The 25,581-nt window shown below is 41.3% G+C and overlaps 1 protein-coding gene across 1 annotated transcript; it reads right to left on the bottom strand.

Annotated features, from left to right (window-relative positions):
- Nucleotides 1–12,874: 12,874 nt before the first annotated feature.
- On the bottom strand, nt 12,875–14,657 carry LOC124653756 (anthocyanin 3'-O-beta-glucosyltransferase-like). The gene has a single exon (XM_047192821.1). It carries the CDS (start codon nt 14,644–14,646, stop codon nt 13,159–13,161), a length of 1,488 nt encoding a protein of 495 aa, XP_047048777.1. The 5' UTR covers nt 14,647–14,657; the 3' UTR covers nt 12,875–13,158.
- Between the last annotated feature and the right edge of the window lie 10,924 nt (nt 14,658–25,581).

Here is a 25,581-nt window from a genome sequence, read left to right as displayed (position 1 = left end):
ATTAGTGAGTGGTAATGATTAGTTCGGGGTGTGTTGCACTTTTAGAGTGATTCACAAACAAGGTTCTTATTCAGGTGTGATTACATGGTATCATAAACAAGTGTTGCGAGCATATCATAACGAGTAGCATTAATAGCACACAATAATAACATTTGGTATATTCCTAACATGTAATGAATAATGGTTGGTTTTAGCACTATATGTCATGGTTAACGATTGATTATTATATACTTCAAAAGAATAACTTTTGAAGAACATGTTCTTTAATAAAGAACAAGTATAATAATCGGGGTTGTGGAGTTCTATAGTTTATTATGGGTTCTAACTAGTTTCTAGGGTAAGGAGTAGATGGATCCTAAAGATGTTTGATTCATCAACTACTAGGGCTTATATGGTTTTAGTGAAGCATAAGTATCTTAAGCAATTATTAGTGTTTGATTGCTATTAGGGTTGGTATACCTGATTGGTGCTAGATAGTTAGGGTTTATAGGTCCTCTAAGACAGGGTTGCTGGCTACTCTTAGTTTTCTTCAAAAGAATAACTTTTGAAGAACATATTTCTTAAATAATAAGAAGTATAACAATTAGGTTGATGTGGTCTAGGTTTTACTGTTGGTTCTATTGAGTAAGGAATAATAGGCTCCTAAATAGGTTGGTTGATAAGTATCCAACACTAGTAGGGTTTAGTGGAATATGGTTAGGTAATGCTCTGGATTAGGCATAGTTGCTATTAGGGATCATCACCATGGTGTGCTGTTAATTAAATAGGAATGGTTAAGGTTGATAAGTTGGATGATAGGAACTAGGGTTTAGATGTGGTTGATCCAATTGGATCAACTAAGTTGGGTAGGTATGCATATATGGACTACTATATGATTGATGATGGGGCTCCTACAATTTTTATGTGGCATGGTATGTGTTTAATTCTTGTTATGATACTATGGATGAAGAAATAGAATACCATGATTACATGTGAGGATCTAGGGTTTAGGTTTTAGAAGTAATTTAGGGTTCAAATGAAATAGTGGAGCTAGGTTCTAAAGGGCATTAGGGTTTTAGGATCCCACATGAAATGATAAGTTCTTAGTTTTCTACCATATGGAACTAGGGTTGTAATATTATTATTAGTTCATAAGTTAATAGCTTCAATAATAAAGTTGAAGTTATTAATAACTTCAGAATAAAATAATATTCAATTTTGGCTTTTTATTATTTTTAAACAATTAATAATTAGGGTAATTATTAATCGGGTTTTAAATCCCTCTAATAATGATTTAATAAATAATAAATAAAGAAAATTAGTTTTAATGTTTTCTTTATTTATTTACTGGTTTTTAGTTACTTTTGGAAATTTTATTAATTATTGAATTTTACTTGAATTTAAAATTAAAAGAAAAGGCTTAAATAACAAGTATTAAACAATTAAATTTTTATTAAAAATAAAATTTTCATTTTATATTTTTATTGGGTAGATATCATCTTTATAAGAATTTTGTTATCTTATTTGTATTTTTCTGAGTTTTTATGAATTTTCTACAAATTTACAAAGTTTCAGTAATCAAATAGGATTTGAAATTAAACAGTGAATTACTAAATGCACCGGCCAGTTACCCATGCAGCCTCGATCGGTGGACCCGAGTGTCCACGTCGATTTTGACCGAAGTCAAAATCGAGTTCATCACCAGAGGCTACTGGGCGGCGGAAATTCGTCAATCGACGATGATTTTGGACGTGCGCGGGCAGGAGACTAAACGTATGCGACTCTGGTGTCATGGGGAACTGTTTGAGGGCGGCGCCGCTATGTTTGGGTCGCCGGAGCTCGATCGGCGGTGAGGTCTGCGGCGGTTCGAGCAGGGACACGGTGAGGCGACGCTACGGTGGGCTAGGGAGCATGGAGAGCACGCCAGGAGATCGAGGAGCTCACCAGAGACACGCCAAGCTTGACGGCGAAGCCGGAGAGGGTCTGTGCCGCCGGATTGAGCCGTCACCGGCATCGGAGAAGACGGCCAGGCGTGGTCGCTGGCGGGAGCTTCAGCTCGATTCCTCGCGCACGGAGACCATGTCGAGCACGGCGGTTCCGATGGTGGTCTCCGCGAGGCACGGGGATGTCTCCATCGTCGGCGATGGCCGGAGGCAGTGCGGTTTAGGGTTTCGGTTCGAGCAAAAAAAAATTGGGACAGAGGAGGAGGAAACTCGAGCTGGGGTTCGTCCAGGGTCCTTTATACGGCGAGGGAGCACGCCTCGTCACGCCTTCGGGCGAGGAGAAGCCGCCAGCGACGCCACAAGCCGAGCACGGCTTCGTGCTGTCGACCATGCAGGGAGAAGAGGATGGGGACAAGCATCTCCTCGATATTTAGGACGAAGGGTTATTCGGGCTGGCTTGGGCTGCTGCTGGACTGCGTTGCTGGGCTGCGTTGGTGGACTCCTGCTGGGCCTCTTCGGTCGACAAGGTCCAGGTAAGCTTCTTCTCCTTATTTTTTTTCCTGTTTTCTTTTTCTTTCTTATTTTCTGTTTTTCAATTCTGTTTTATAATTCTTGTTTTAATTCACATTTAAATCAGGTGATACTATGCAGGTATTTGATAATTTGAATTTCAGTAGGATTATTAAAAGGATGAATGCTTTTCTGCATTGTTTTTGGGATAAACATTTAATATATATGAGCTACATTGCAATTGTTTATTAATCATGATTTTATGCACTCATTTTAATTTCCTTGTTCTTGTGTAATCAAATCTGTTTGGAATTATTAGAATTGAGAATTTATACTCTTAAATGTTTTAGAGTTTCTCATTATGGTTTGATCTTTTAATTGAGAATTTAGTCCCATGCATATGATTTTATGTGAACCTTTATTATTAAGATCTTGTAGTTTGGATTATAACCCTATTTTCAGGTAGCACTATTATGGTATGTTAATATCACCTTGAAATACTTTGAGTAATACAACTCTAATTATGGTTTGATCTTGATTTTAAAATTGAGTGGTTTATTACCACACCTATGATTTCAATTATAAAATGTAGCACAAGGTTTGTTTCTTATGTTCAAGAAGTGAAGCATAAGATTTAATTAATATGCCATACTAGGACGCTAATGATGTTTACCTAATGGCAATTGGTTTGGAATTTAATTGTGGCTTAGTTCATATTATGATCACCATAGTGATTCATAAGTTAAGGTTGGGATATAAGTCTAGGGTTTCTTACTAGTGATCTCCCAGTAATTTCATGTGGTGAATGATATCTACTTATCTTATTAAGGTTTATCTTATCCTCACATATCTCAAGAACATGATCATGGTTAGACATGATCAACTTGTTCTTGATATCAATTCCTCAAGTTCTTGGATTTTATGATCATCACTCAATTTATAATGATCAAGGTTTAGCTTCCTAAGGTATCTCTCCTGAGTTAGGTTTCTCACTTCTAAGATCAAGTATTGTCTTGATCAGCTAAGGTATAGTACTTATACCTTACTTTCTTGGATGGGACTACTATGGTTGCCTCTAAAGTTTATATCCCAGGAGAATGCCTGAGATATTATGTTAGGGTTCTACTCAACAATGATAATATGATCATCTGGTCATAAGAATAGTTCTCTCTCTCAAATCCAGGTGTTGCCTCATCTATTTTTAGTGTAACTCCATAGCTTGAGTTCTCTCATATAGGAATGGTTGATTCTAGGGTTTATGGTGTACTCCTAATATTTATTTAGGTAGATGAACTAAAGATTCAATTGTCTAACTTAGTTGGAGTAGTCCAATCCTTATTTCACTAATTCATGGATATAGTCTTATTCCACTTGGTATTTGGTTATCTCATCACTCCCAGATGAAAGGGTTTAACTCCTAATACTTTAGTTCAAATGTTGTCCTTTATTCTTAAATAGGTAAAGCTTAGATTAGTATGAATGGTCACTCTCATTTAGGAAGGACTTGAATATTATCCCAAGGTTATGGTCTTAGGATGATGTTTTGATTACATGGATGTTAATATAAGATTTATCTCAATGTTTGTCATTGCTTCTCTAATAAATAATAATAGAACTCTCACCTCTCTAGGTTTGATTCTTAACTATTTGGAATAGAGAAGAATATATACTTCTTGAGTTGAATCTCCTTGTCTAGTTTCCAAGGATAAAGTAGAATGGATATCAAAGGTTTGATGATAAGAGCATGGATTAGTTTGAGACATGGAGAAGATAAGTGAATAGTAGTTTCTCCAATTATTGTTACTTGATTTCAAATTAAATGGATGTTCATATTTTGTGGCAAGGATTACCATGCTATAATCTTTTATAAGATCAAGCAATTGATCATTGAGTAAAGTGTTGTTGTGTTGATTATTAGTTCCATTTGATCTAACCCCTTAGATCAAATCATCTCTACCCAAAACAAGGTTTGAACAAATTCACATTGAAGTTTGTAGCGCTTGACTTGATGAGCTACTTCAATTCCACCAAGGTCAAGTGAAACTTCGATTCATCGTGATCTGTTTTACTTTAAAGCGCGAAAATTCCCCAGATTTTCTATGCATGAATGCAATGCACACATCTGTTTCCTCTATTTTTGTAACCCCATTACCTGGGATATTACAACACGTCCGTTGGGAACCCCAAGAGGAAGGTGTGATGCGCACAGTAGCAAGTTTTCCCTCAGAAAGAAACCAAGGTTTATCGAACCAGGAGGAGCCAAGAAGCACGTTGAAGGTTGTTGGTGGCGCAGTGTAGTGCGGCGCAACACCAGGGATTCCGGCGCCAATGTGGAACCTGCACAACACAACCAAAGTACTTTGCCCCAACGAAACAGCGAGGTTGTCAATCTCACCGGCTTGCTGTAACAAAGGATTAGATGTATAGTGTGGATGATGATTGTTTGCGGAAAACGAGTAGAACAAGTATTGCAGTAGATTGTATTTGATGTAAAAGAATAGGACCGGGGTCCACAGTTCACTAGAGGTGTCTCTCCCATAAGATAAATAGCATGTTGGGTGAACAAATTACAGTTGGGCAATTGACAAATAGAGAGGGCATGACCATGCACATACATGATATAATGAGTATAGTGAGATTTAATTGGGAATTACGACAAAGTACATAGACCGCTATCCAGCATGCATCTATGCCTAAAAAGTCCACCTTCAGGTTATCATCCGAACCCCTTCCAGTATTAAGTTGCAAACAACAAACAATTGCATTAAGTATGGTGTGTAATGTAATCAATAACTACATCCTCGGACATAGCATCAATGTTTTATCCCTAGTGGCAACAACACATCCACAACCTTAGAACTTTCTGTCACTCGTCCCGCATTTAATGGAGGCATGAACCCACTATCGAGCATAAATACTCCCTCTTGGAGTTAAGAGTAAAAACTTGGCCGAGCCTCTACTAAAACGGAGAGCATGCAAGATCATAAACAACACATAGGTAATAGATTGATAATCAACATAACATAGTATTCTCTATCCATCGGATCCCAACAAACACAACATATAGCATTACAGATAGATGATCTTGATCATGTTAGGCAGCTCACAAGATCCGACAATGAAGCACATAAGGAGAAGACGACCATCTAGCTACTGCTATGGACCCATAGTCCAGGGGTGAACTACTCACTCATCACTCCGGAGGCGACCATGGCGGTGAAGAGTCATCCGTGAGATGATTCCCCTCTCCGGCAGGGTGCCGGAGGCGATCTCCTGAATCCCCCGAGATGGGATTGGCGGCGGCGGCGTCTCTGGAAGGTTTTCCGTATCGTGGCTCTCGGTACTGGTGGTTTCGCGACGAAGACTTTAAGTAGGCGGAAGGGCAGGTCAGGGGGCCACACGAGGGCCCCACACGCCAGGGCCGCGCGGCCAAGGCCCGAGCCGCGCCGCCCTGTTGTGGCGGTGCCTCGTGGCCCCACTTCGTCTTCTCTTCGGTCTTCTGGAAGCTTCGTGGCAAAATAGGCCCCTGGGCGTTGATTTCGTCCAATTCCGAGAATATTTTCTTACTAGGATTTCTGAAACCAAAAACAGCAGAAAACAACAACTGGCTCTTCGGCATCTCGTTAATAGGTTAGTGCCGGAAAATGCATAAATATGACATAAAGTATGCATAAAACGTGTAGATATCATCAATAATGTGGCATGGAACATAAGAAATTATCGATATGTCGGAGACGTATCAGTCGGCAGTGGAGAAACATTGGGAGAGAGTTCCAGATTTTACAGGTGAGGCAATGAACTTATGGTTTGGTCTAAGTACAGATTGCATAAATCCTTTTGGGGAGCAGAGCTGCAGTCACAAAGACCTCCACCTTGGTTGTGGATGAAGCGTAAGTTCATTATGATGCCAGTGCTTATCCAAGGCCCAAAGCAACCCGACAACGATATTGATGTGTACCTAATGCCATTAGTTGATGAAATTTTGGAGTTGTGCGCCGAACCAGGTGTACGTGTGTGGGATGAGCACACCGAGCAAGAATTTGACCTACGAGCGTTGCTATTCGTAACCATCAATGATTGGCCTGCTCTTAGTAACATTTCAGGACAGACGAACAAGGGATACAATGCATGCATACACTCGTTTAGATGAGACTCGAAAGTAAATATTTGGAAAAAATTAGGAAAAATATGTACCCGTACATTGCCGTTTTCTTCCGCGCAAGAATGCCTTAAGAAAAAAAGGAAAGCATTTCAATGGCGAGGCAGAAACCTGTCCGAAGTCTGTCCCTCGTAGTGGTGCCGATGTATTTGACATGGTCAAGGATTTATATGTTATCTTCGGAAAGGGTCCAGGCAGTCGACCTGTTCCGAAAGACGCTGAAGGACACGCGCCCATGTGGAAGAAGAAATCTATTTTTTTGGGAGCTAGAATATTGGAAAGTCCTAGAAGCCCGCTCTGCAATCGACGTGATGCACCTGACCAAGAATCTTTGTGTGAATATTCTAGGTTTCCTGGGCATGTATGGGAAGACAAAGATACAACAGAAGCACGAGAGGACCAGCAACATCATAAAGGACGAGACGGCAATCATCCAGGGCAGTTTGAAGGGCCTGCCAGCTACGCTCTTACCAAACAAGAGAAGGAAATTTTTTTGAAGCCCTATTCAGTATCAAGGTTCCGTCTGGTTTCTTGTCGAATATAAAGGAAATAGTAAATATGAAGGAGAAAAAATGCCAGAAACTAAAGTCTCATGACTGCCACGTGCTTATGACACAATTGTTTCCGGTTGCATTGATGGGACTTCTACCAGAAAATGTTCGACTAGCCATTGTGAAGATATGTGCATTCCTCAGTGCAATTTCTCAGAAGGTAATGGATCCAGAAACTTTGTCAGGTTTACAGGTTGATGTGGTCGAATGTCTGGTCAGCTTCGAGTTGTTGTTTCCACTATCCTTCTTCAATATTATGATGCACCTCCTCGTTCACCTAGTTGAAGAGATTAGAATTCTCGGTCATGTATTTCTACACAATATGTTCCCCTTCGAGAGGTTCATGGGAGTCTTAAAGAAATATGTTCATAACCGCGCTAGGCTAGAAGGAAGTATCTCAAAGGGCTACGGAACAGAGGAGGTCATTGAGTTTTGTGTTGGCTTTCTTCCTGACCTTAAGCCGACTGGTGTTCCTGAATCTCGGTATGAGGGGAACCTGACTGGAAAAGGCACACTAGGAAGGAAAGCAACGGTATGTAGGGACACACTTTCTTTCAATCAAGTACACTACACAATTCTATACAATTTCAGCTTGGTGGCTCCGTACATCGAGAAACACAAGAATGTTGTACGAGAAATAAACCCGGGCCAGCCCGAGTCCTTATTACACGTCAACACATGAATACCTTCGTTAGTAATGCGGAAATTTGATTTAATTTTACAATGTCCGGTAAAAAAGAAGTATGATGCATGAACTATTAGACGTCAGTGACAATCTATTCTAATTCGAAAATTCATTAACAAAAAGTAACTCCGATTTAAGATTTATTTTCATCAATAAATTATTATCGGCGCGACCTATAAAACTAGCATCCATGTTGATATATCTTGACAAATTTTTATTAGCTTAAAATTTATTAACCCCTTACCCGTTATTTATCAATGGTAAATGTGAAAAGTTATCGACCCGAAAAAGTACTTTAACTTAGAATATTATGGGAACATTTTTAGCTCACAAATTATCAACCACTATGCCTATTATTTATCAACGGTAAATGTAAAAAAGTTATCGACCCGAAAAGATAATTTTATTTAGAATACTTTTGAGAATATTTTAACTCATAATTTATCAATCCCTATGTTCGTTATTTAGCAATGGAAAATGTGAAGAGTTATCAGCCTGAAAAGCTAATTTAATTTATAATATTTTAGAAACATTTTTAGCTCTCAAATTTATCAACCCCTCTGCCCGTTATTTATCAACGGTAAATGTGAAAAGTTACTAATCCGAAAATTTAAAGTAATTTAGAATATATTGGGAACAATTTTGGCTCACAATTTATCAACTGCTCTGCCTATTATTTATCAAAGGTTAATGTGAAAACTTATCGACCCGAAAAGCTAATTTTATTTAGAATATTTTTGGGAACATTTGTAGCTCATAATTTATTAATCCCTCTGTTCATTAGTTAGCAATGGAAAATGTGAAGAGTTATCAACAAGAAAAGTTAATTTTATTTAGAATATTTTAGAAACATTTTAGCTCACAATTTATCAACCCCTCCACCCATTATTTATCAACGCTAAATGTGAAAAATTACCTACCCTAAAATCTAATTAAGTTGAAAGTGATATCTATTTGAGTTGCAAGTGTACTTATTTGAGTTGCAAGTGTTAGTTCACTTGAATTGCAAGTAATTCTCCCACCTGTTATTCTTTTCCTCTTAAAAAACCACTAGCTCAAGAAAGGGAATTAAAAAAATAGTCCAAATAACATGATTTTTTATACAAAAGTTACAGCAGTATGGAAAAAAAAGAAAAAAATGATACTTAATTTTCAAAAGGGAATTGTGCAAAGGGAATTTTTTTTGCATAGCTAGGTTAAATTTGGAATAAATTTACGCAATCAAAAATAACTGATACAAATGAAAATATTACAAAAGGGAATTCACGAAAAAAATCATATTTTTATGTTTATAACATGTACATTCGATAGTACCAAAAAAATCCGTCTCTGTTTCTAACAAGAAAGTCTAGTGGCTCATATGGTTAGCTAAACCAGATAGGCGTGGGGCGGGTTTCACGGTAGAAACTGACCGCTCAGGCGGTTGATCGAGAGAAAGGGAATTCAAATAAAATCGTACTTAGACATCACGATAACTGAGAACCCAAAGTAGAGCGCTAAGGACACCGGCAGATCAGATTACCGGCGCAACAAATATTAAAAAGCCTCCATATTCTACTAAATATGGAAAGGTTCATTCTGAAGTACCTAATATCACATCAAGATACTTTCCAAGTCATGTAATTCCCATTAAGCAGTGATGTTTTTTTTATAATTCCTATTTTGTATGTGGGTATAATAAGATCAATGCACCAACAGGATATAATAATTCCTACTACATTTTAGGCTCGGAGAATAAATGGAGAAGAATATGTAAATCCAGAAATACCAAAAAATTCTGCTATGTTTATAGCATTTATTGTGTAAATGGAAAATTAGCCAAGAAAAGGATAGTACTATCTAAATAACATGTCAAGATAATTACCTGTCATGAGGAATCTTTTCATACCTCCATTTCAAAAGTTTCCATAATGGAATCACAAACCAAGATTTGGTCCTGCAGGCTTTAATGAGAGAAGAGGAAGAAATCATGTCAAGGAGATGATCAATGACAGAAAATTAAAATCAATTTCAACACAATCAGAAAAGATGGTAAGAGGAGAGAGAGGCACTCAACACCTTTCTCTTCTCTTCCCGTGGAGGCGCTCGTGGATAGGCCGGCCCTCGCCGCTACAGGTCTCCCCAGCGCCGCCTCCTTCTCCTCTTTCCTCCTCCGCGCACGTCCCAAAACCACTGCTCTCCTTCCCCAACCGATTTGGCGCAGGGCCCTCTTCCCTTACCGAACGGAGCAGCGATGGGCAGGAGGCGAGGGCATGGGAGACAGGGAAGAGGAGAAGGAATGCGGAGACAGACGAGGGGGGATGAGAGGATGAGGGGCTTGGCGGCGGAGAAAAAGTGAGGATGGGGCTCGACGAGGGGAGGGATTGGGTGCTCTCAATGCGTGGATATGCTAGGTTCTCACCGCACTTCAACCGCTCAAGCGACGACTGCATGGGACGCCCAGAGTCGCAAACAAGAAGCCCCACATCCACACGGGCCTATTAGTCAATCGGGACAGAATGCAAAGAAAAAAGTCATAAACAAGGAAGATGAATCCAACGACGGCGAATCAAAGCTTGGGTAAAAACTAGTACGGCCAATTGCATCGGACGACCAATGAAGAGTTGCCTTTTGGAGTGGTCTAGTTGGCCGGGCAGTCTTGCCACATTTAAGAGTAGAATGCCTGCATGGACTGAATCGACATGTTGCCAACTTAGGCCACGTCTCATTGACATGTTGCTAGCTTGAACTATGTCGACGTCTGGTCTACATGGGCGTTTACCGGGATCCGATTTTCCAACTTTAGCAGTTTCATTGTCACATATCGGCACATAGCCTTCACGGGCATTTACCGGGTTCTCATTTTGCCAACTTGTGCAGATTTGATATGTGGCCTTCATGGGCATTGTCTCATACCGGTGTATAGTCTTCATGCGATTTTATCGGGATAAAATTTTGCCAACTTAGGCTATGTTGGTTTTCTGACCTGATGTTAGATTTTGACCTGAAGTCACATTTTTACCTGATGTCGGATTTTGACCTTAAGTCGGATGTTGACATGATGTCGGATTTTGACCTAAGGTCGGATTTTGACCTGAAGTCGAAGTTTGACATGAAGGCGAATTTTGACCTAAACTAGGATTTTGACGGAAACAATTTATACGAAGGTAAAATTTAGTCAGGGCATATACATATATATCTTAGACATTTATCCTTAGCAGGGTTAGTCAAATTAAAAATATATCCCGATTCCCCCTAGGTCTAGCCTTAACTTGTAGGGTGAAAACCCAAGGTCTGGCATTAACTGGTTGTGCCTACCAATGGCTTTGTTGAAGGCATTATTTTGTTAGTGCGCACTTTCTCCGCGGTGAAAACTTATGATCATTGATCAGGGCGATGACGCGTGTGTGCAATGTTTCTTCCTTGGAGGTGTCGCTTTTGGTGATGATAGATTTTTGTTGATGTCTTGGTGGTGTTTTGGTCCGTTGTTAGAAGGAATAGATCACTGTAAAGGGATTTTTCTTTTATGTATTTATCTTTTTTTGGTTGTATGCATCTGTATTACTATTAGGGTACTGCACTGTTGTAGAGGCTACGTGTAATTGATATTTTTGCGATTTTAATATATTATTATCTTTATTGAAAAAAATAGATCCAGGTAAAAATCAAACAAGTTGGAGAGTTGTTGTACGAGACCACAAAGACGCGATTGTAGCTGCTAGAGCTGGCAAGGTCATTGACGTCGCGGACGCTTACAATGTAGGGCTACACGCGTTGGCTACAGCCGCGTCGACATAGCAGTGTATCTACGCGCTATAAAGTTGGTTTTTGAGACTGATTAGTGCTTGCTTTGGTCTTGAATAGACATGGTCTGGATTTCTCTCATCTGGCTGCAAATCTTGAGGAAAACGCTTCCGATCCGGCGACCGATCGCACGCCAGCGATCGGTCGTCGTGGCTCGCTCCCGCGCGGTCCTATATGGGCCTAGTTTTTCAGCCTAAAATTGGAGTGTTTTTTTTTTAAAAGAAATCTACACTATTGTTTCCGGATTGTAACAATTACATAAAAAATTTGTTGTAAACTCACACGACATATCTTTGTAAGATTTTTCTAAGTGATATGTTACGAAAATGTGTGTTTCTTGATATGCTATAAACACATGACTTTTTTGTTGTAATGTTTTATGATTTTTGGTGTAATTGTTTTAGTCATGGACACTTTTTTTCGTAGAGATGTTGTATATGTTCATTAGTTTTGTAACAATTACGTATAAAAGTTATAGAGAAAGCATGTCAGAGATGTTGTAATGTTTACCTGGACGTTTGCCATAAATTATTTTGTTGTAATCGCCAATAATTTTTGGTAAAAATAGCTGGTGATTTTTGTTGTAATTGGATATATATATATATATATATAATGTGTTATTTTAAACCAATTTTTCACAGCCACTAACACATGTTTTTGTTGTTATAGCTTTTGATTTTTATTGTAATTGATGTCAATTTTTGTTGTAAACCAATATGTAGAAAATTAATTGTTGCTTGACCACTTTGCATTGTTTTGCAAATATATGGATTATTTTTTTAATAGGCTCTAGTTTTTGTTGTAATCGTTTCCACTTTTTGTTAAAATCACTGGCAATATTTGTTGTAAATCAAATTGCATTAAAAAATGTTGCTTAACCACTTTTTTGTAGCATTGGTTTTTTACAATTTCTTATGATGATTTTGTTGTAAATAATATTTTTTTTTGTACACACGGTAATGGATTTTGTTGTAATACTTATTTGTCACATAGTTGCCCTTATGGTGGTATTTATGCTGTAAATATCAGGAAGATTGTGTCCAAAGAGACGTACCTTTTCGGTTAACTGGAGAGGCATAGGACCGCGGGTTGAGTTTGCAAAAATCAGAGGACCAAAATGCAAACTTTCGTCGTGGCGGATTTTGTGCGTCCGATGTCGATCTAACGGCGCGGAATGCAACCGATTTTTTGGCCACAATCGGCCGACCGACGCTCAGCACTTCCCTCTTGATGACTTTAAGATCCAACATGTAGACGCGACCCCAATAAAGTGGCCTATTAAATTGCTATTTTGGGTAAATCATATAGTGCCAATGAGTCTTTTATTTGGGATGATGATGCACCGGTACATGTTGCCAGCGTTGTGATGGGCGATATGGCCCAAATTTCCTAATAAAGCTTCATGCTTTTTCAACAAAAAAAAGGAAAGAAAGGAAAAACTAAGACCACAGCACCAATAAACCATGCAACCCTTAGCTGCCTCACACATCGCCTAGTATCTCCTGTAATCAATATGGTTCCATTGCGCCAAGCTTTTCTTAGTTAAGTTCAATGTTTGACAGCACTCCGACCGGCCATCAACTCGCCCATCAGTCTCCCAATATCATCGTAAGAAGATCCACCTTTCTCCACCGCGATCCTAGCCTTCACACCGAGCTCCTTAGACTTGTTCCGTATGCTATTGCCCTCCAAACTGTCTCCCATCAATCTGTTGATGGACCCAGCGATCACCTCGCCAGGGATCACCACATGGGTCTCCATGGCAGACGCATAGTCCTTGGCGCCGAGGCTCACACCCACTTTGAGCACTTCCACGACGAGCTTCTCGTTGTGGAACTGGTCGGCATACCGCGGCCATGTGACCATCGGCACACCGGCGCTCACGGCCTCCACCACCGAGTTCCACCCGCAGTGCGTCACGAACCCACCCAGCGCCGGCTGGTTCAGGATGACTGTCTGCGGCGCCCACCCTCGTACGAGGAAGCCGCGGTTGTTATTGCCTGTCAGCTCGGCGAAGCCTTCAGCCGTCCACTCCGGCGGGTCGTCGTCGTCGCTGCCACCGAGGACCCACACGAAGTTCTTCCCGGAGAGGGCAAGGCCACGGGCGATCTCGCGACGCTCAGCAATGGAGAAACTGGTGAGCTTGCCGAAGGAGACGTACACCACCGAGCCGGCCGGCTTCGTGTTCAGCCACGGCAAGCAACCGGAGCCCTCCACCGCGACGGGCATATCAGTGCTGGCTAGAGCGACCGGTCCCACGAGCCACGCGCGACGGCCTAACGTCTTGTGGAAGTGCTCCACGTAATCCGGCTCCAGCTCATGGAAGCTGTTGAACACTTCCCCGAAGCTCCTCTCGTCGGCGGCATTGCTGCTCTGGTAGAAAGCCCACTCCTCCGGCCGCGTCTCGGGGTCCAGCATCTGGCTCCGCCTTAGCTCCACACGGTGCAGCAGCCCCGGCAGCGCAACGAGGGCGTCAGGATCGTCGCGGCCATTCGCCGTCGTCTCCAGCGGGTTGTTGCGCAGCATGCTCTCGCTGCACGACCGCGCGAACACGCTGCTGCCGAGGAACACTAACCGCGGGACGCCGTGCGCCGCGGCCGCGTTCGCGGACCAGGCGAAGAAGCTGTCGGTCACGACGGCGTCCACGCGGGGGCGGCTGGTGGCCAGGAACAGCTCGAACGGCTCCCGGAGAAGCTGCGCGGCATGGACGAACTTGACAATGTAGGCTACTCCGTGGGATGGTGTGATCGACTTCATGTTCTCCATGCCCGGTGGGAGCCCGACGTCGGGGAACGGCAGGACGGAGATGACGACTTTCTGAGAATCGGCAACGTGGAGATTGGCGTCGTTGGCGCGGTCGACGGCCGGCCGGATGATGTCGGCGTTGACGGGCGTGGTCAGGATGGTGCACCTAGCGCCGCGAGCGGCAAATAGTGTGGCCATGTCGGCGACAGGAAGGAGGTGCCCCGGGGCGAAGTAGGGGAGGAAGAGGATGTGCAGGGGTTGTTGCTGCGGCTCATCTCTCGTAGAAGCCATGGATGCGCCGACGTACGCAGGCAAATCTTCTTGACAACAGAACTACTCCTTCCGTTCCATAATATAAGTGACGCAAGATGGACTGATAGATCAATTTTCTCGTGTATGAAAAAATTTGCTGACCACACACACCTGACCTGGTGCAAATTTATGAGGTCGAAAACTCGAAATGCTTCGGCTATCGTTAGCGGAATTATCTCACGCCACGTCTACCATACATTCCCCTGCTACTAACCAAGTCTGGACCAGCACAGCAACTTAGGGATGGCAATGGGTACCCATGACCCGCGTACCCACCGGGTAAAAACCCAATAAGAGTACGGGTATGGGATAAAATATTACCCTTGGCTTTGTAAATGGGAAAATATCGTACCCATCGGATAGAGCGGGTACGGATATGGGATGGTAGAACCCATACCCACATACCCATTTACCCATCTAAATTTAACTAGTGGGTCATTGTACTATTCTAAACCTACTTAATTCCCTCCTAATCACGCCTTCACGTTGCTAGGTTGAACCTCACGCTTTCCAGTCTCACAATCTTCGGTAGGTTAGTGAGGCTTAGACCCATATTTAGGATCGGTTCACCTCATGTCATATTTTTTTGATCAATTAGATGTGTTGTAAGCACGGGTATTTTTTACCCACGGGTATCCATTTACCCTGTCGGGTGACGGGTATGGGAAAAACTTGTACCCATTTACGGGTATGGGTACGGGTGACGGGTAAGATTTAAGGCGATGGGTACGGGTATGGGATGGCTCTACCCGTACCCATACCCCGTGGGTGCCATCCCTAACTATGACGGCAACGTCGTTGTATCAAATGCTTGACATCGAATCTACAATTTTTGTCTTGGATCTTTTGGTGTGGACGTGTGGTTGTATACTTGTATTAGGATGAGCCGAACGGTGTAAGACTGGATGGGAATGGGATTTGGAAGCACGTCGACCGATAGATGTAGCAATTCTTCACTTTTTTTCTAGTATAGTACTATGAAAGAATGTTGATGACTACCTGTCACGTAGTGATTATGAGGTCGGAATGGTTGGGCTATAGTTAGCAGAGGTGATTAGTTATCTATGCACAACACTAAATAATACGCCATCCCTTTAATAGGCCATGGCATTTCAATTTTTTTAGATTCTCAGGGAGCTCCTCCCCGGTTCCATTTATATAATAAACGAAACCAATGTTCAACACAAGGAGAAAAACAAACTCACCCAAAACGCGCCCTCAAAAAGCCACTGCTTTTTTGAACCCAACTGAAACACAAGTCTTAAAACCACTCATCAACCACCCCTCCAGGGCAAACTGAACCAGCTGCAGCCCAGCGCCAACAAAAGCACGCCAAGAACTAAAGTTTTCAACAGCTAAAACCCCAAAAACCCACCGCCTCTTCGGCACACCAGCACGAAAGAGCAAAAGCAAAACTAAGGAGTCTAAACCTATTACACACCAGACTGCAGAACTGATGGCATATTACAACACAACATGCACCGAGGCAACCTCCTTTGGATGTTCCTTCAGGTATGCCAGAGAAGCCCTCCTTCCATGAGCAAGCTTGGAGGCAGGAGCCCAGGAGGAGATCCACTCGAAGTCAGTGCACTTCAGCTCGGTGCCAGTTCCAGTGATGCTTTGATCTTGCTCGACAGGTGCTCCATGAAGGAATCCACTTCCCTCCACCACTGCTCCTTGAAAGGCACTTTCCAATTTCTCAGATAGGAAAGAATCACTCTCCACACCTGCTTCAAATCCAGCCAAGTGAGTCTATTGAACACTAAACTATTCCTAAAAGTCCAAATCCCCCACAAAACAGCAGAAGAGATGAAATTGAATTGTAAGAACTTTTTATTACAGAGCCCTCTACTATCTATATCCAAATACTTTCCTACTTTATGCTTAAAAACCCTATCAACCAAAGCCCACATTTGCTTAGCAACAATGCAATCAAAAAAGAGATGATGGACACTTTCAAAATCTTTACAGAAAGAACATTCCATTGGTTTTGGAATACCTCTCCTTCTCAAATTATCCCTAGTCATAATTTTATTTTGTGACAGCAGCCAAAGAAAAATCTGAATCCTAGGAGGTATTTTTAAATCCCAAACAGCAGGTAAAAAAAATGGGAGTCACTCCCCTAAAGTTCACTAGAGCATACATAGACTTTGAGGAGTAAACCCCATCTGTTTCATAGGCCCAAATAAGTTGGTCCTCATCAGTATTAAAAACTATGGTCTCAGCTATAGCTAACAGTTCCTGCCATTGTGCCATCATATCATCAGTAAAAGTTCTCCTAAAATCACACCTCAAGTTTGTTTCATCCCACACTCACTAACAGTCTTAGTTTGTTGATTAGAGATAAAATACAAGTCCCAAAACTGAGTAGCTAGATTAGTATTACCAAACCAAATATCTTTCCAAAATCTAACAGTTCTACCATTTCCTATTTTTCATTTATACCCAAACCTTACTGCTTCTGCAGCACCCATCACCCCTTTCCAAAAGGTTCATGGATGTGCATCATGACAACAAAGTATATTGGGATCCTAGTATTATACTTGTTGTCTATCAATTTCCTCCACAGAGTTTCTTCCCCCTATATATATATATCTCTTAATCCAAGATCCTAGGAGACATAGATTTAAATCCTGCAAATGAGGGATACCCATGCCACCAAACTCCTTTCTCATACACACAGAAGACCAATTAGCTAAATGAATTTTGTTATTCCTTCTTCATCATTCCACAAATAGCTAGCCAACTATGTATTAATCAGATTTAAAGCCCATTTGGGAAATTTAAAGAAATATAGCAAATAAATTGGAATACTAGCGAAAACTAACCTAACTAATTCCCTTTTAGCTGCAGAGGACAGTAATTTCCCTCTCCAACCAGCTAACCTACCTAAGAGAGAATCAATCAAAGGCTGCAAATCTTCCCTTTTAATTTCTCATAATGCAAAGGAATCCCTAGATATTTAATTGGGAAAGATCCTAACACACAACCAAAGGTCTCCAAAAAGGTAGCACACTCTTCCACTTCTACATTAATAGGTATCAACTCACTCTTATGATAGTTAATTCTTATACCAGAGATTTGCTCAAAACAAGTTAGAAACCACTTCATATTAGTTGCAATACTATTACTTTTCTCAAGGAAGAGCAGAGTGTCATCAGCATATTGAAGACAAACCACTCCCCCAGGGACAAAATCCGGGCAAAGACCTCTAATTAGAACCTCATTGCCACCTTTGAGAAGTGATGGCGTGTATTTCACACGTTCGTTGGGCAACCCCAAGAGGAAGGTATGATGCGCACAGCAGCAAGTTTTCCCTCAGAAAGAAACCAAGGTTTATCGAACCAGGAGGAGCCAAGAAGCACGTTGAAGGTTGATGGCGGCGGGATGTAGTGCGGCGCAACACCGGAGATTCCGGCGCCAACGTGGAACCTGCACAACACAACCAAGCTACTTTGCCCCAACGAAACGAGTGAGGTTGTCAATCTCACCGGCTTGCTGTAACAAAGGATTAACCGTATTGTGTGGAAGATGATTGTTTGCAGAGAAAACAAGTAAAAACAAGTATTGCAAGTAGATTGTATTTCAAGTAAAGAGAATTGGACCGGGGTCCACAGTTCACTAGAGGTGTCTCTCCCATAAGACGAACAGCATGTTGGGTGAACAAATTACAGTTGGGCAATTGACAAATAAAGAGAGCATGACAATGCACATACATATCATGATGAGTATAGTGAGATTTAATTGGGCATTACGACAAAGTACATAGACCGCCATCCAACTGCATCTATGCCTAAAAAGTCCACCTTCAGGTTATCATCCGAACCCCCTCCAGTATTAAGTTGCAAAGCAACAGTACAATTGCATTAAGTATGGTGCGTAATGTAATCAACAACTACATCCTTAGACATAGCATCAATGTTTTATCCCTAGTGGCAACAAGCACAACACAACCTTAGAACTTTCTGTCACCGTCCCAGGTGTCAATGCAGGCATGAACCCACTATCGAGCATAAGTACTCCCTCTTGGAGTTAAAAGCATCTACTTGGCCAGAGCATCTACTAGTAACGGAGAGCATGCAAGATCATAAACAACACATAAGCATAACTTTGATAATCAACATAACAAGTATTCTCTATTCATCGGATCCCAACAAACGCAACATATAGAATTACGGATAGATGATCTTGATCATGATAGGCAGCTCACAAGATCCGACAATGATAGCACAATGGGGAGAAGACAACCATCTAGCTACTGCTATGGACCCATAGTCCAGGGGTAGACTACTCACTCATCACTCCGGAGGCGACCATGGCGGTGTAGAGTCCTCCGGGAGATGATTCCCCTCTCCGGCAGGGTGCCGGAGGCAATCTCCAGGATCCCCCGAGATGGGATCGGCGACGACGGCGTCTCAGTAATGTTTTCCGTATCGTGGCTCTCGGTACTGGGGGTTTCGTCACGGAGGCTTTAAGTAGGCGGAAGGGCAAGTCGAGAGGGGGCACAGGGGCCCCAGATGACAGGGCGGCGCGGCCAAGGGGGGGGGGCCGCGCCGCCCTAGGGTTTGGCTCCCCTGTGGCCCCACTTCGTTTCGTCTTCGGACTTCTGGAAGCTTCGTGAGAAAATAGGCCTCTGGGCTTTTATTTCGTCCAATTCCGAGAATATTTCTTTACTAGGATTTCTGAAACCAAAAACAGCAGTAAAACAGCAATCGGCACTTCGGCATCTTGTTAATAGGTTAGTTCCAGAAAATGCACGAATATGACATAAAGTGTGCATAAAACATGTAGATAACATCAATAATGTGGCATGGAACACAAGAAATTATCGATACGTTGGAGACGTATCAGCATCCCCAAGCTTAGTTCTGCTCGTCCCGAGCAGGTAAAACGATAACAAAGATAATTTCTGGAGTGACATGCCATCATAAACTTGATCATACTATTTGTAAAGCATATGTAGAGAATGCAGCGATCATAACAATGTGTATGACATGAGTAAACAAGTGAATCATAAAGCAAAGACTTTTCATGAATAGCACTTAAGACAAGCATCAATAAGTCTTGCATAAGAGTTAACTCATAAAGCAATAATTCAAAGTAAAGGTATTGAAGCAACAAAAAAAAAGATTAAGTTTCAGCGGTTGCTTTCAACTTGTAACATGTATATCTCATGGATATTGTCAACATAGAGTAATATAATAAGTGCAATAAGCAAGTATGTAGGAATCAATGCACAGTTCACACAAGTGTTTGCTTCTTGAGGTGGAGAGAAATAGGTGAACTGACTCAACATTGAAAGTAAAAGAATGGTCCTCATAGAGGAAAAGCATCGATTGCTATATTTGTGCTAGAGCTTTGATTTTGAAAACATGAAACAATTTTGTCAACGGTAGTAATAAAGCATATGCATCATGTAAATTATATCTTATAAGTTGCAAGCCTCATGCATAGTGTACTAATAGTGCTCGCACCTTGTCCTAATTAGCTTGGACTACCTGGATTATCACCGCAATACATATGATTTAACCAAGTTTCACAAAGGGGTACCTCTATGCCGCCTGTACAAAGGTCTAAGGAGAAAGCTCGCATTTGGATTTCTCGCTTTTGATTATTCTCAACTTAGACATCCATACCGGGACAACATAGACAACGAGATAATGGACTCCTCTTTTAATGCTTTAAGCATTTGACAACAATTAATTCTTTTCTCATTAGAGATTTGAGGATGTTTGTCCAAAACTGAAACTTCCACCATGAATCATGGCTTTAGTTAGCGGCCCAATGTTCTTCTCTCACAATATGCATGCTCAAACCATTCAACTCAGTGTAGATCGCCCTTACTTCGGACAAGACGAACATGCATAGCAACTCACATGAAATTCAACAATGAGTTGATGGCGTTCCCCGATAAACATGGTTATCGCACAACAAGCAACTTAATAAGAGATAAAGTGCATAATTACATATTCAATACTACAATAGTTTTTAAGCTATTTGTCCCATGAGCTATATATTGCAAAGGTGAATGATGGAATTTTAAAGGTAGCACTCAAGCAATTTACTTTGGAATGGCGGGAAAATACCATGTAGTAGGTAGGTATGGTGGACACAAATGGCATAGTGGTTGGCTCAAGTATTTTGGATGCATGAGAAGTATTCCCTCTCGATACAAGGTTTAGGCTAGCAAGGCTTATTTGAAACAAACACAAGGATGAACCGGTGCAGCAAAACTCACATAAAATACATATTGTAAACATTATAAGACTCTACACCGTCTTCCTTGTTGTTCAAACTCAATACTAGAAATTATCTAGACCTCAGAGAAACCAAATATGCAAACCAAATTTTAGCATGCTCTATGTATTTCTTCATTAATGGGTGCAAAGCATATGATGCAAGAGCTTAAACATGAGCACAACAATTGCCAAGTATCACATTACCCAAGACATTTATAGCAATTACTACATGTATCATTTTCCAATTCCAACCATATAACAATTTAACGAAGGAGAAACTTCGCCATGAATACTATGAGTAGAAACCAAGGACATATTTGTCCATATGCTACAGCGGAGCGTGTATCTCTCCCATGAAGTGAATGCTAGGATCCATTTTATTCAAACAAAATAAAAACAAAAACAAACCGACGCTCCAAGAAAAAGCACGTAAGATGTGGCCGAATAAAAATATAGTTTCAGGGGAGGAACCTGATAATTTGTTGATGAAGAAGGGGATGCCTTGGGCATCCCCAAGCTTAGACGCTTGAGTCTTCTTGATATATGCAGGGGTGAACCACCGGGTGCATCCCCAAGCTTAGAGTTTTCACTCTCCTTGATCATATTGCATCATACTCCTCTCTTGATCCTTGAAAACTTCCTCCACACCAAACTCGAAACAACTCATTAGAGGGTTAGTGCACAATATAAATTGACATATTCAGAGGTGACACAATCATTCTTAACACTTCTGGACATTGCATAATGCTACTGGACATTAGTGGATCAAAGAAATTCATCCAACATAGCGAAAGAGGCAATGCGAAATAAAAGGCAGAATCTGTCAAAACAGAACAGTTCGTATTGACGAATTTTAAAATGGCACCATACTTGCTCAAATGAAAATGCTCAAATTGAATGAAAGTTGCGTACATATCTGAGGATCATGCACGTAAATTGGCATAATTTTCTGAGCTTCCTGCAGGGCAGTGGGCTCAGATTCGTGACAGAAAAGAAATCTGGAACTGCGCAGTAATCCAAATCTAGTACTTACTTTTCTATCAACGGCTTAACTTGGCACAACAAAACTCAAAACTAAGATAAGGAGAGGTTGCTACAGTAGTAAACAACTTCCAAGACACAAAATAAAAACAAAGTACTGTAGGTAAAAACATGGGTTGTCTCCCATAAGCGATTTTCTTTAACGCCTTTCAGCTAGGCGCAGAAAGTGTGTATCAAGTATTATCAAAGGGTGATATTTCTACAGCGGGGTGTGGGCTCTTCTCAACCAGGCATATTATATTAGATACATAAGTTTTAGCATCTCCCTTTTCATTAGTCTTAGGCGTGCTACTCTCATCAAACAAATTTTCAGGAACAAGCCAAGCATAATTATTTTCTAGTGCGTCATTCATAGCTAAGAGCTTGCATGGTATTGGTGCTTTGATCTCCCCACCATCATCAATATTATTAGTGTATCTTATTCTATCCATATCCATCTTTTCAAGGAGACTAACAAAATTAGTAGGAGAACCAAGCATATTAAATTTAGCAAAGACCTTTCTAGCTTCTCTTGCTAGACCACCAAATTCTCTAAGAAGGGTTTCTAAAACAAAATCTTTCTTTTCCCCTTCTTCCATATCACCAAGTGTGAAAAACATATGTTGGATTATAGGATTGAGATTAACAAATTTGGTTTCCAACAAGCGAACTAAATGCGCGGCAGCAATTTCATAAGTAGGCGCAAGGTCTACCAAGTGTCTATCCTCAAAATCATCAATAGTACTAACATGGTTGAAGAATTCTTCTATATTATTTGTCCCAACTATAGACCCACGTCCTACCGGTATGTCTTTTGTGGTAAAATTAAAAGGAAACATAATGAAATAAGTAAAGTAAATGCAAGTAAACTAATTTTTTTGTGTTTTTGATATAGCAAACAAGATAACAAATAAAGTAAAACTAGCAACTAATTTTTTTGTATTTTGATTTAGTGCAGCAAACAAAGTAGTAAATAAAATAAAGCAAGACAAAAACAAAGTAAAGAGATTGAGAAGTGGAGACTCCCCTTGCAGCGTGTCTTGATCTCCCCGGCAACGGCGCCGGAAAAAGAGCTTGATGGCGTGTATTTCACACGTTCGTTGGGCAACCCCAAGAGGAAGGTATGATGCGCACAGCAGCAAGTTTTCCCTCGAAAGAAACCAAGGTTTATCGAACCAGGAGGAGCCAAGAAGCACGTTGAAGGTTGATGGCGGCGGGATGTAGTGCGGCGCAACACCAGAGATTCCGGCGCCAACGTGGAACCTGCACAACACAACCAAGCTACTTTGCCCCAACGAAACAGTGAGGTTGTCAATCTCACCGGCTTGCTGTAACAAAGGATTAACCGTATTGTGTGGAAGATGATTGTTTGCAGAGAAAACAGTAAAAACAAGTATTGCGATAGATTGTATTTCGAGTAAAGAGAATTGGACCGGGGTCCACAGTTCACTAGAGGTGTCTCTCCCATAAGACGAACAGCATGTTGGGTGAACAAATTACAGTTGGGCAATTGACAAATAAAGAGAGCATGACAATGCACATACATATCATGATGAGTATAGTGAGATTTAATTGGGCATTACGACAAAGTACATAGACCGCCATCCAACTGCATCTATGCCTAAAAAGTCCACCTTCGAGGTTATCATCCGAACCCCCTCCAGTATTAAGTTGCAAAGCAACGAGACAATTGCATTAAGTATGGTGCGTAATGTAATCAACAACTACATCCTTAGACATAGCATCAATGTTTTATCCCTAGTGGCAACAGACACAACACAACCTTAGAACTTTCGTCACTCTGTCCCGGTGTCAATGCAGGCATGAACCCACTATCGAGCATAAGTACTCCCTCTTGGAGTTAAAAGCATCTACTTGGCCAGAGCATCTACTAGTAACGGAGAGCATGCAAGATCATAAACAACACATAAGCATAACTTTGATAATCAACATAACAAGTATTCTCTATTCATCGGATCCCAACAAACGCAACATATAGAATTACGGATAGATGATCTTGATCATGATAGGCAGCTCACAAGATCCGACAATGATAGCACAATGGGGAGAAGACAACCATCTAGCTACTGCTATGGACCCATAGTCCAGGGGTAGACTACTCACTCATCACTCCGGAGGCGACCATGGCGGTGTAGAGTCCTCCGGGAGATGATTCCCCTCTCCGGCAGGGTGCCGGAGGCGATCTCCGGGATCCCCCGAGATGGGATCGGCGGCGACGGCGTCTCGGTAATGTTTTCCGTATCGTGGCTCTCGGTGCCGGGGGTTTCGTCACGGAGGCTTTAAGTAGGCGTAAGGGCAAGTCGAGAGGGGGCACAGGGGCCCCGGATGACAGGGCGGCGCGGCCAAGGGGGGCCGCGCCGCCCTAGGGTTTGGCTCCCCGTGGCCCCACTTCCTTTCGTCTTCGGACTTCGGAAGCTTCGTGAGAAAATAGGCCTCCGGGCTTTTATTTCGTCCAATTCCGAGAATATTTCTTTACTAGGATTTCTGAAACCAAAAACAGCAGAAAACAGCAATCGGCACTTCGGCATCTTGTTAATAGGTTAGTTCCAGAAAATGCACGAATATGACATAAAGTGTGCATAAAACATGTAGATAACATCAATAATGTGGCATGGAACACAAGAAATTATCGATACGTTGGAGACGTATCAAGAAGCATTTTACAGAAAACATCCACTACAAAATTAAACAGACCAGGGGACAGAGGATACCCTTGTCTTAATCCTTTGCCAGTAAGGAAAAAATCACTCTCTACATCATTAATTTTCACACCAACAGAGCCACATGTGGTTAACTGTTTTATAAGCCTAATCCAGTGATAAGTTGCAGGACCTCATACACTAAATCTAGATTCACCCTGTCATATGATTTTTCGTAATCAATCTTAAAACAAAACCTTCCATTTTCCTCCTATGCACCTCATGTACAATTTCACCTACAGTAACCACACTCTCTAGTATATATCTACCCTTAATAAAGGCAGATTGATTTTGAGAAATCAATCTCCCTATGATCTTAGCCAATCTATTTGTCAAAACTTTGCAGAAAATCTTAAAACTACAATTAAGTAAGCTTATAGGCCCGAACTTTTTCATCATTCTAGCATCATTCTCTTTAGGTATCAAAGTAATCATAGCAAAATTTAACCTAAAAATATCCAACTTGTCATCAAACCAGGCATCAAACAGATTCAATAAGTCATGAGAAATAATGTCCCAGTATTTCTGATAGAAGAAAAAGGACAAACCATCTGGTCCAGGTGCTCCATCAGCATATGAACCAAAGATAGCCTCTTTTATTTCTTCTAAAGTAAATCTACTCCCTAACATATCATTTTCTTCTAAAATTACTTTTTCTTCAGGTAGGAAAAAATTAACCTAATATCAGGTCTCTCTTCAGCCCCAAACAAGTCCTTATAATAGTTTTTAGCTATCTCTAACATTTCCTTCGTTTCAGTTAGAGGGCCCTCAGGACCATCTAGTACATGGATCATTTTCTTCCTCCTTCTTTGATTAGCTAAAGCATGAAAATATGCAGTATTCCTATCCCCTTCACAAATATCTTTATCTCTAGAACGTTGTTTAGCTTTTATTTCTTCAATAATCCAAAAGGAACTCAGTTCAGCAAGGATTTT

The sequence above is a fragment of the Lolium rigidum genome, chromosome 5 (assembly GCF_022539505.1).
Source record: "Lolium rigidum isolate FL_2022 chromosome 5, APGP_CSIRO_Lrig_0.1, whole genome shotgun sequence".
In the NCBI taxonomy this organism is placed as follows: Eukaryota; Viridiplantae; Streptophyta; class Magnoliopsida; order Poales; family Poaceae; genus Lolium; species Lolium rigidum.
Note: the sequence above shows the minus strand (reverse complement) of the source record. Positions and strands in the feature narration are given on the sequence as shown.